We start from the raw sequence: 12,469 nt of genomic DNA on the forward strand, positions 1-12,469 counted from the left end.
CTAAACCGCGATAGGAACGTGATTTAAGGGCGGGTCCTGCCTAGGGGACCGACTTCCCTCCTCCCCATAGCAGCCACACGAACCAGGAGAGTGTCTGCAACCGTGTGCCTAAAGCCAGAGCGTCTCCACCGCAAGTACCAAGGAACAGGTCGCAGGAGTATTCGACGCCGCCGCAGACTTGAATGTCACACTGACATATCAGCTCTGCGGCCTTTGAAGTTTTCTTAGAAAGCTTTCCAGGGCTGCCCAAAGCAGCAGCACCAACTCAAAACTGAGCTCACAGTGCCTGGAAGCGGGGTTATAGAGGAGGCCCCAATGCATCCAGGGACAGCCTAAATCTGTAGCCTGTTGGTGCCTCTGGATCAAGATCCACTCTACACCACCAATGTTTCCCTGTGGAACACAATGTACCCTGCTACAGAAATACATAATATATATGTAACGTTGCATATGCTAATTTGTGCTGTTCCCGCCTCTTCCCCACCCAAAAATCCCTGCTATGTTTGTTATAACGTATACATCGGGGGGAGGAGCCTCCAGGGATGTGGTCCCCGGGTGTCAGAGGGAACAGCAAGCATCAGTGCTGTGACTGTGAGCGAGTAGGTGCCGCGGTGGTACTACTATTGTATTTTCAGCCTGCCACAACTAACATGGCAGAAAACGTGACCTACATAACGCGAGCACACTACCAGAAAGGACCCTGTAAACGCGGCCTTCCGTCTCCCTGGAGACTGTGCTGCCCGCGAGTGCCTGCATGAAATAAAATAAATTTTATCTAGAACCACATTTATTATCATGTAAATGTAGACGCTATAAGGAACATGTGTAACGTACACACTTTCGCGATGTTTGTTTTAGTGTATGTATCGTCTGTACTCATGGGAAATAACCATGCTGTAAACAGGAGTCGCCGTGGCAAACCTGCCCGCCCAACAAACGTTGTGAATTCGCAGTAAGGAGCACGATGGCGGCTGCTGAGCACGGCCAGGAGGAAAGAGAAACACAGGCTCTGGGGGACGAGGAGGAAGGGGAAGGCGAGGGAATGGAATCGGAGGGAGACGAGCGGGGAGATGGCACGTCGGAGGGAACAGGACCGTCCTCCTCCGATGAGGAAGATGAGAAGGAGAATGAAGCAGAAATACAGCGGCTTGAAGAGCAGGTAATGCTGAGAGGGGACATGGGGGCACCTGACCCCTACCGACCCCCACCTGTCACCTCGGGGTAATAAAAAATGTAGTATAGAATGATGGCTCCTCTGCTGGTGCGCTTGTATGATAGTAACCCCTTTCCATCCCTCATATAGAAAGTGCACACGTGTAATTCCATAATAATAATATTTGTGAATGGTATTGCGTCCCCCCCCCCATGTATGTATGCACATCTCCCATTGAGAGCCCCCCTGCCATGTATGCCAGAAGTCAGTATATATCTGATGGTCTCCATTTCCACACTCGCGGGCTCAATTTGCTCTTCACGCTTTGGGCTTGGTGGCTCACTTGCCAGAGGTTACTATTCCCAATAGAAGTTGAAGTCGACCCATTGCCTGATGGGAATGGCCTTTCAGCAAAGGGAATCTAGGCCCTGCCCTCCCACAAGTCACCAGTCTCTTTTGCCTAGCCCCAGACAATATACCAATCATGAACAGGCGCAGATCTAGGCTTTTCTTTTAGGGGGTCGATTTAACAATTAACACTGACTCCTCCCCTTTCCAATCCCAACTAATCCCATTTTCAGTCCCAACTCCTGTGAGCCCTGCATGCCGCTACACTTGTTGTTTGATAATAATATCCTTTATAGGAGCCACACAAATTACTGTTTATAATACAAGTTAGTTCAGATGTGGGCTGGAAAAAAATGAATGTGTAATAATTTTGTTATGGTACAAACCAGGTGTGTAATAGATATGGGGTCACAGCTGGAAGTGTAGTCTTATTTTTTTTATGATGGAACAGGTTGATATGCTATGATTGTAAGGGAGCACAGGCGGGTGTATAGTTGTAATTAGCCATCTTGCTCCAAAGACTAGTGGCTGTTATAACGGGATGTAGTCAGGTGACCAGCGGTCGGCATACCGATGCCAGGATCCCGGCCGCCAGGGGGCCCAAGGTTAGTCCCACTCTGTGGGTGTCCACGACACCCATAGAGTGGGAATAGATCCAAGCCCGCAAGGGGCTTCGTTGCGGTCGGAATCCCGGCGTCTGTATGCTGACCACCACTCACCCGACCCCAACCTGTTATAACATCTTTGGAACAATAGCCTGATGTGCTACAACAATAACCAGTGTGTTTAGAAAATAATTAACTGTCCATGCATACCATAATTCCAGTGTTATCAGTTTCAAGTCACTATATACATTCGTGAACCGCCTGTGTTAGCATGCTAAACATTCATTAAACAGGCTGCATTAGCATTTACCTTACTGTCTTATCTTAAAGCAAGAGCAGGTCTTCCTGCAGACAGTGAGATGATCTATACAGTACCTGCTGCCCCAAGATCTTAGAGTGCAGGGCTGCAGGATTGCTCATGAGCAGCTCGGCACTCGATATATTCAGACTGTGGCAGACAGCATAATCAATCTTAGCTCTTTGATCCCGGCAAAGCACAGATTACAAACAGCAGAGATGGGGAGCTTGTCTTTACTGATTGATCACTGCCACACAGTGCTGGGTGAGGTGGTGTTCGCCCCCTCCCCCCGAATCAGGTTTGGGGGGTGGGAAACAGTTTAAAAAAATATAAAAAACCCCAAAAAACTTTTTTTTTTTGTTTAGACTTTTTTCTTTTTTTGCATTAACGTTTTAATGAGGAAAAAAATTGTAATCCTCTTTATATTACTGTGAAACATTGATATGTATTAGAAACCTTGATCAACCATGTTTTAATGCTCTCTAACATTAACAATCCAAAGTTATTAGGCTTTGATATGATTTATTTGAAATCTTTCAATAAAACCAATTTTAGACTAAATAAAAAAAGGAATTAAGCATTAGCACTGGATATGTCACTGGATATAAACATTTTGAATAAAAACACTAGTTTAGATGCCTTTTCAGTTCCCAGTCTGTTTCAAAGCTTCAAATGAACTAAACCAAAAGAAGGAAAAATTCTTTCTCTGACGTCCTAGTGGATGCTGGGAACTCCGTAAGGACCATGGGGAATAGCGGCTCCGCAGGAGACTGGGCACATCTAAAGAAAGCTTTAGGATCACCTGGTGTGCACTGGCTCCTCCCCCTATGACCCTCCTCCAAGCCCCAGTTAGATTTCTGTGCCCGACGAGAAGGGTGCACACTAGGGGCTCTCCTGAGCTCTTTGTGAAAGTTTTAGTTTAGGGAGACCTGCTGGCAACAGGCTCACTGCATCGAGGGACTAAGGGGAGAAGAAGCGAACTCACCTGCGTGCAGAGTGGATTGGGCTTCTTAGGCTACTGGACATTAGCTCCAGAGGGACGATCACAGGTTCAGCCTGGATGGGTCCCGGAGCCGCGCCGCCGGCCCCCTTACAGAGCCAGAAGAGCGAAGAGGTCCGGAAAAATCGGCGGCAGAAGACGATCCTGTCTTCAGATAAGGTAGCGCACAGCACCGCAGCTGTGCGCCATTGCTCTCAGCACACTTCACACTCCGGTCACTGAGGGTGCAGGGCGCTGGGGGGGGCAGCGCCCTGAGACGCAATAAATCGATAAAAACCTTATATGGCTAAAATAAATGCATCACATATAACTCCTGGGCTATATGGATGCATTTAACCCCTGCCAAAACATACAGAAAAAGGATGATAAGGACGCCGAGAAAGGGGCGGAGCCTATCTCCTCAGCACACTGGCGCCATTTTCCCTCACAGCTCAGTTGGAGGGAAGCTCCCTGGCTCTCCCCTGCAGTCACTACACTACAGAAAGGGGTTAAAAAAGAGAGGGGGGCACAAATTAGGCGCAGTATATAACAATACAGCAGCTATAAAGGGAAAAACACTTATATAAGGTTATCCCTGTATATATATAGCGCTCTGGTGTGTGCTGGCAAACTCTCCCTCTGTCTCCCCAAAGGGCTAGTGGGGTCCTGTCCTCTATCAGAGCATTCCCTGTGTGTGTGCTGTGTGTCGGTACGTTGGTGTCGACATGTATGAGGAGAAAAATGATGAGGAGACGGAGTAGAGTGTCTGAAATTGTGTTGTCACCCCCTAGGGGGTCGACACCTGAGTGGATGTACTGCTGAAATTGCGTGACAGTGTCAGCTTTGTATAAAAGACAGTGGTTGACATGAGACAGCCGGCTACTCAGCTTGTGCATGTCCAGACGTCTCATACAGGGGCCCTAAAGCGCCCGTTACCTCAGATACAGACGCCGACAGGGGTACTGACTCCTGTGTCGACGGTGAAGAGACAACCGTGATTTCCAATAGGGCCACACATTGCATGATTGAGGCAATGGAAAAAGTTTACACTTTTCTGATAATATGAATACCACCAAAAAAAAAGGGGTATTATGTTTGGTGAGGAAAAACTTCCTGTAGTTTTCCTGAATCTGAGAAATAAAATGAGGTGTGTGATGATGCGTGGGTTTCCCCCCGATAACAATTGATATTTTCTAAAAAGTTATTGGCAGTATACCTTTTCCCGCCAGAGGTTAGGGTGCGTTGGGAAACACCCCCTAGGGTGGATAAAGCGCTCACACGCTTGTAAAAACAAGGGCTCTACCCTCTCCTGAGATGGCCGCCCTTAAGGATCCTGCTGATAGAAAGCAGGAGCGTATCCTAAAATGTATTTACACACATACTGGTGTTATACTGCGACCAGCAATCGCCTCAGCCTGGATGTGCAGTGCTGGGTTGGCGTGGTCGGATTCCCTGACTGGAAATATGATATCCTAGATAAGGACAGTATATTATTGCCTATAGAGCAATGAAAAGATGCATTTCTATATATGCAGGATGCACAGCGGAATATTTGCCGACTGGCATCAAGTATAAGTGCGTTGTCCAATTATTCCAGTAAAGTGGTCAGGTGATGCGGATTCCAAACGGCATTTGGAAGTATTGCCTTAAAAGAGGGGATGTACCCCAGGTCGCCTCTCAAAATAAGACGCCGTATTATCAGGCGCAGTTCTGGTTGGCAAGCGGACAAAAGGGTTCCTCTTTTCTGCTCGTGACAGAGGGAGAGGAAAATGGCTGCAGAGATCAGCCAGTTCCAAGGAACAGAAACCCTTTTCCGCCGCTGCCAAGCCCTCAGTATGACGCTAGGGCTTTACAAATTCAGGCACGGTGGGGTCCCGTTCTCAATGAATTTCAGTGCGCAGTGGGCTCACTCGCAAGTAGACCCCTGGATCCTTCAGATAATATTTCAGGGGTACAAATTGGAATTCGAGACGTATTCCCCTCGCCGTTTCCAAAAGTCTGTTTTACCGACGTCTCCCGCTGACAGGGAGGCAGTTTTGGAAGCCATTCACAAGCTGTATTCCCAGCAGGTGATAATCAAGGTACCCCTCCTGCAACAGTGAACGGGGTATTATTCCACACTATTGTGGTACCGAAGCCAGACGGCTCGGTGAGACCGATTTTAAAATCTAAAATCTTTGAACACTTGCATACAGAGGTTCAAATTCAAAATTGAGTCACTCAGAGCAGTGATTGCAAACCTGGAAGAAGGGGACTACATGATGTCTCGGGACATCAAGGAGGCTTACCTTCATGTCAAAATTTACCCTTCTCACCAAGGGTATTTCAGGTTATGGTACAGAACTGTATCAGTTCGGACGCTGCCGTAGGGATGGTCCACGGCACCCCGGGTCTTTACTGAAGTAATGACCGAAATGATGATATTCCTTCGAAGGAAGGGAATTTTAGTTATCCTTTACTTGGACGATTCCCTGATAAGGGTAAGATCCAGGGAACAGTTGGAGATCGGTGTAGCACTATATCAGGTAGTGTTGCGGCAGCACGATTGGATTTTCAATATTCCAAAATCGCAGCTGGTTCCGACGACTTGTCTTCTGTTCCTAGGGATGATTCTGGACATAGTCCAGAAAGAAGGTGCTTCTCCCGGAGGAGAAAGCCAGGGAGTTATCCGAGCTAGTCAGGAACCTCCTAAAACCGAACCAAGTCTCAGTGCATCAATGCACAAGGGTTCTGGGTAAAAATGGTGGCTTCCTACAAAGCAATCCCATTCGGCAGATTCCACGCACAGTGGAACCTTCTGGACAAATTGTCCGGGTCGCATCTTCAGATGCTTCAGCGGATAACCCTGTCACCAGGGATAAGGGTATCCCTCCTGTGGTGGTTGCAGAGTGCTCATCTTCTAGAGGGCCGCAGATTCGGCATTCGGGACTGGGTCCTGGTGGCCACGGATGCCAGCCTGCGAGGCTGGGGAGCAGTCACACAGGGAAGGAATTTCCAGGGCTTATGGTCAAGCCTGGAGACATCTCTTCATATAAACATTCTGGAACTAAGGGCCATTTACAATGCCCTAAGTCAAGCGAAACCCCTGCTTCAGGGTCAGGCGGTATTGATCCAATCGGACAACATCACGTCAGTCGCCCACGTAAACAGACCGGGCGGCACGAGAAGCAGGAGGGCAATGGCAGAAGCTGCAAGGATTTTCGCTGGGCGGAAAATCATGTGATAGCACTGTCAGCAGTGTTCATTCCGGGAGTGGACAACTGGGAAGCAGACTTCCCCAGCAGACACGACCTTCACCCGGGAGAGTGGGGACTTCACCCAGAAGTCTTCCACCTGATTGTAAACCGTTGGGAAAAACAAAAGGTGGACATAATGGCGTCCCGTCTAAACAAAAAACTAGACAGATATTGCGCCAGGTCAAGGGACCCTCAGGCAATAGCGGTGGACGCTCTGGTAACACCGTGGGTGTACCAGTCAGTGTATGTGTTCCCTCCTCTGCCCCTCATACCAAAAGTACTGAGAATCATAAGAAGGAGAGGAGTAAGAACTATACTCGTGGTTCCGGATTGGCCAAGAAGGACTTGGTATCCGGAACTTCAAGAGATGCTCACGGACGAACCGTGGCCTCTACCTCTAAGAAAGGACCTGCTCCAGCAAGGGCCTTGTCTGTTCCAAGACTTACCGCGGCTGCGTTTGACGGCATGGCGGTTGAACGCTGGATCCTGAAGATCCCTACCCTGGTCAAGGCCAGGAAAGACGTAACCGCAAAACATTATCACCGCATTTGGCGAAAATATGTTGCGTGGGGTGAGGCCAAGAAGGCCCCTACAGAGGAATTTCAACTGGGTCGTTTCCTCCATTTCCTGCAAACAGGACTGTCTATGGGCCTAAAATTAGGGTCCATTAAGGTTCAAATTTCGGCCCTGTCGATTTTCTTCCAAAAAGAACTGGCTTCAGTGCCTGAAGTTCAGACATTTGTAAAAGGGGTACTGCATATACAGTCTCCTTTTGTGCCTCCAGTGGCACCTTGGGGATCTCAATGTTGTGTTGAGTTTCCTAAAGTCACATTGGTTTGAACCACTCACCACTGTGGACTTAAAATATCTCACATGGAAGTGACGAGTTAGCCCTGGTTTCAGCCAGGCGGGTGTCAGAATTGGCGGCTTTATCATATAAAAGCCCTTACTTAATATTTCATTCTGAAAGGGCAGAATTGAGGACTCGTCCTCAAATTTTCTACCGAAGGTGGTTTCTGCATTTCACATGAACCAACCTATTGTGGTACCTGCGGCTACTAAGGACTTGGAGGATTCCAAGTTGCTTGACGTGGTCAGGACCCTGAAAATACATGTTTCCAGGACGGCTGGAGTCAGAAAATCTGACTCGCTGTTTATCCTGTATGCACCCAACAAACTGGGTGCTCCTGCTTCTAAGCAGACGATTGCTCGTTGGATTTGTAGTACAATTCAGCTTGCACATTCTGTGGCAGGCCTGCCACAGCCAAAAATCTTAAAATGCCCACTCCACAAGGAAGGTGGGCTCATCTTGGGCAGCTGCCCGAGGGGTCTCGGCTTTACAACTTTGCCGAGCAGTTACTTGGTCAGGAGCAAATACGTTTGTAAAATTCTACAAATTTGATATCTTGGCTGAGGAGGACCTGGAGTTCTCTCATTCGGTGCTGCAGAGTCATCCGCACTCTCCCGCCCGTTTGGGAGCTTTGGTATAATCCCCATGGTCCTTACGGAGTTCCCAGCATCCACTAGGACGTCAGAGAAAATAAGAATTTACTTACCGATAATTCTATTTCTCGTAGTCCGTAGTGGATGCTGGGCGCCCATCCCAAGTGCGGATTGTCTGCAATACTGGTACATAATTATTGTTACCAAAAAATTCGGGTTATTGTTGTAGTGAGCCATCTTTTCTAGAGGCTCCTCTATTATCATGCTGTTAACTGGGTTCAGATCACAAGTTGTACAGTGTGATGGGTGTGGCTGGTATGAGTCTTACCCGGGATTCAAAATCCTTCCTTATTGTGTACGCTCGTCCGGGCACAGTATCCTAACTGAGGCTTGGAGGAGGGTCATAGGGGGAGGAGCCAGTGCACACCAGGTGATCCTAAAGCTTTCTTTAGATGTGCCCAGTCTCCTGCGGAGCCGCTATTCCCCATGGTCCTTACGGAGTTCCCAGCATCCACTACGGACTACGAGAAATAGAATTATCGGTAAGTAAATTCTTATTTTCTACACTAGCTGAAGATGATTGAGCAGTCAGAAGTTGGGAAGTACATTAGGATTAACTATTTCAATTGCGCTTTTTTAACTCCATACACCATTTATAAGATGACACTTGCGACACCACAGATTACTTGAAAAATAATTCCTGGAATGGTGCAGTTTTTGCTTGGAACTTCACTATTAATGGTAGGAGAAAACTTGACTCATATTTTGAGCTTGCAAAAGTCCCAATTTCTCTCACGTCCTAGAGGATGCTGGGGACTCCGTAAGGACCATGGGGGTATAGACGGGCTCCGCAAGAGACATGGGCACCTAAAAGAACTTTTCATATGGGTGTGCACTGGCTCCTCCCTCTATGCCCCCCCCCCCCCCCCCCCCCCCCCGGACCTCAGTTAGATTCTGTGCCCAGAGGAGAAGGGTACACTGCAGAGAGCTCTCCTGAGTTTTCTGTGGAAAAATAATTTTGTTAGGTTTTTTATTTTCAGAGAGCCCTGTTGGCAACAGGCTCCCTGCATCATGGGACTGAGGGGAGAGAAGCAGACCTACTTAACTGATAGGCTCTGCTTCTTAGGCTACTGGACACCATTAGCTCCAGAGGGAGTCGGAACACAGGTCTCACCCTGGGGTTCGTCCCGGAGCCGCGCCGCCGTCCTCCTCACAGATGCTGGAAGATAGAAGCCGGGTGAGTATGAGAAACAAGAAGACATCTCAGGCGGCAGAAGACTTCATATCTTCATGAGGTAATGCAGGGCGCAGGGGGGGGGGGGGGGGGGGGCGCCGCCGCACTGGGCAGCAATAAACATAGTTTCTCTATCGTCCTAAGTGGATGCTGGGGTTCCTGAAAGGACCATGGGGAATAGCGGCTCCGCAGGAGACAGGGCACAAAAAAAAGTAAAGCTTTTACAGGTCAGGTGGTGTGCACTGGCTCCTCCCCCTATGACCCTCCTCCAGACTCCAGTTAGATTTTTGTGCCCGGCCGAGAAGGGTGCAATTCTAGGTGGCTCTCATAAAGAGCTGCTTAGAGAAGTTTAGCTTAGGTTTTTTATTTTACAGTGATTCCTGCTGGCAACAGGATCACTGCAACGAGGGACAGAGGGGAGAAGAAGTGAACTCACCTGCGTGCAGGATGGATTGGCTTCTTGGCTACTGGACATGAAGCTCCAGAGGGACGATCACAGGTACAGCCTGGATGGTCACCGGAGCCTCGCCGCCGGCCCCCTCGCAGATGCTGAAGCAAGAAGAGGTCCAGAATCGGCGGCTGAAGACTCCTGTAGTCTTCTAAAGGTAGCGCACAGCACTGCAGCTGTGCGCCATTTTCCTCTCAGCACACTTCACACGGCAGTCACTGAGGGTGCAGGGCGCTGGGGGGGGGCGCCCTGGGAGGCAAATGTAAACCTATATAAGGCTAAAAATACCTCACATATAGCCCCCAGAGGCTATATGGAGATATTTAACCCCTGCCTAAATACAATAAATAGCGGGAGACGAGCCCGCCGAAAAAGGGGCGGGGCCTATCTCCTCAGCACACAGCGCCATTTTCTCTCACAGAAAGGCTGGAGAGAAGGCTCCCAGGCTCTCCCCTGCACTGCACTACAGAAACAGGGTTTAAACAGAGAGGGGGGGCACTAAATTGGCGACATAAATATATTAAAGATGCTATAAGGGAGAAACACTTATATAAGGTTGTCCCTATGTAATTATAGCGTTTTTTTGGTGTGTGCTGGCAAACTCTCCCTCTGTCTCTCCAAAGGGCTAGTGGGGTCCTGTCCTCTGTCAGAGCATTCCCGGTGTGTGTGCTGTGTGTCGGTACGTGTGTGTCGACATGTATGAGGACGATGTTGGAGGAGGCGGAGCAATTGCCTATGATGGTGATGTCACTCTCTAGGGAGTCGACACCGGTATGGATGGCTTATTTAGGGAATTACGTAGAATGTCAACACGCTGCAAGGTCGGTTGACGACATGAGACGGCCGACAAACAATTAGTACCGGTCCAGGCGTCTCAGAAACACCGTCAGGGGTTTTTAATAACGCCCATTTACCTCAGTCGGTCGACACAGACACAGACACCGACACTGAATCCAGTGTCGACGGTGAATAAACAAACGTATTCCTTATTAGGGCCACACGTTAAGGGCAATGAAGGAGGTGTTACATATTTCTGATACTACAAGTACCACAAAAAAGGGTATTATGTGGGAGTGAAAAAACTACCTGTAGTTTTTCCTGAATCAGATAAAATAAAATAAAGTGTGTGATGATGCGTGGGTTTACCCCGATAGCAAATATTGGCGTTATACCCTTTCCCGCCAGAAGTTAGGGCGCGTTGGGAATGAATAAGGCGCTCACACGCTTATCAAGTGGCGTTACCGTCGCCAGATACGGCCGCCCTCAAGGAGCCAGCTGATAGGCAGCTGGAAAAATATCCTAAAAAGTATATACACACATAAGGTGGTTATACTGCGACCAGCGATCGCCATCAGCCTGGAGATGCAGTGCTGGGTTGGCTTGGTCGGTTTCCCTGACTGAAAATATTTGATTGATATAGAGCATTTAATAGGATGCATTATATATTTATGTATGCGAGATGCACAGAGGGATATGTGCACTCTGGCATCAAAATAAGTGCGTGATCCATATCTCCCAGAAGATGTCATGGACACGACAGTGGTCAGGTGATACATATCCCATACGACACATGGAAGTATGGCCGTATAAAGGGAAAGAGTTATTTGGGGTCGGTCCAACGGACCTGGGGGTCTCGGCAACAGCTGGAAATCCAACCTTTTTACCCCAAGTTACATCTCAGCAGAAACAGACACCGTCTTTTCAGCCTCAATCCTTCCGTTCCCATGAGGGCAAGCGGGCAAAAGGCCAGTCATATCTGCCCAGACATAGAGGAAAGGGAAGTAGACTGCAGCAGACAGCTCCTTCCCAGGAAAGGAAGCCTTCCACCGCGTCTGCCAAGTCCCCAGCATGACGCTGGGGCCGTGTAAGCGGACTCAGGTTAGGTGGGGGTGTAGTCTCAAGAGTCTCAACGCGCAGTGGGATCACTCGCAAGTTGACCCCTGGATCGTACTAGTATTATCCCAGGGGTACAGATTGGAGAGTCGAGACATCTTTTCCTCGCAGGTTCCTGAAGTCTGCGTTACCAACGGCTCCCTCCAACAGGGAGGCAGTATTGGGAAAAATTCACAAGCTGTATTTCCAGCAGGTGATAATCAAAGTACCCCTCCTACAACAAGGAAAAGGGTATTAGTCTTCCACACTATATGGTGGTACTGAAGCCAGACGGCTTGGTCTAAATCTGAAATCTTTGAACACTTACATAAAGGTTCAAATCAAGATGGAGTCACTCAGAGCAGTGATAGCGAACCGGAAAGAAGGGGACTATATGGTGTCCCTGGACATCAAGGATTACCTCCATGTCCAAATTTGCCCTTCTCAACAAGGGTACATCGGGTTCGTGATACAGAACTGTCAATATCAGTTTCAAAAGTTGCCGTTGAATTATCCACGGCACCCCGGGCCTTTACCAAGGTAATGGCCGAAAAGATGACTCTCTTCAAAGAAAAGGGCATCTTAATTATCCCTTACTTGGACGATATCCTGAAAGGGGCAAGTTCCAGAGAACAGTTGGAGGTCGGAAAAGAACTATCTAAAGTAGTTCTACGATAGCACGAGTGGATTCTAAATATTCCAAAAATCGCAGCTGTGTTTTCCGATGATACGTCTGCTGTTCCCAGGAATGATTCTGGGCATAGTCCAGAAAAAGGTATTTCTCCTGGAGGGGAAAGCCAGGGAGTTATCCGACCTAGTCAGAAACCTCCTAAAACCAGGCCTAGTATCAGTG

The 12,469-nt window shown here is 48.5% G+C and overlaps 1 protein-coding gene across 1 annotated transcript in view; it reads left to right on the plus strand.

Annotated features, from left to right (window-relative positions):
* Positions 1 to 823: 823 nt before the first annotated feature.
* The window catches only part of SART3 (spliceosome associated factor 3, U4/U6 recycling protein), a 329,224-nt gene continuing 317,578 nt past the window's right edge, over positions 824 to 12,469 (plus strand). The window contains exon 1 of the mRNA XM_063913277.1: positions 824 to 1,159. Coding sequence (XP_063769347.1) covers positions 965 to 1,159 — 195 coding nt within the window. The 5' untranslated portion in view covers positions 824 to 964. The remainder of the gene's footprint in view (positions 1,160 to 12,469) is intronic.

Source organism: Pseudophryne corroboree, chromosome 1, assembly GCF_028390025.1.
Source record: "Pseudophryne corroboree isolate aPseCor3 chromosome 1, aPseCor3.hap2, whole genome shotgun sequence".
NCBI classification, from domain to species: Eukaryota; Metazoa; Chordata; class Amphibia; order Anura; family Myobatrachidae; genus Pseudophryne; species Pseudophryne corroboree.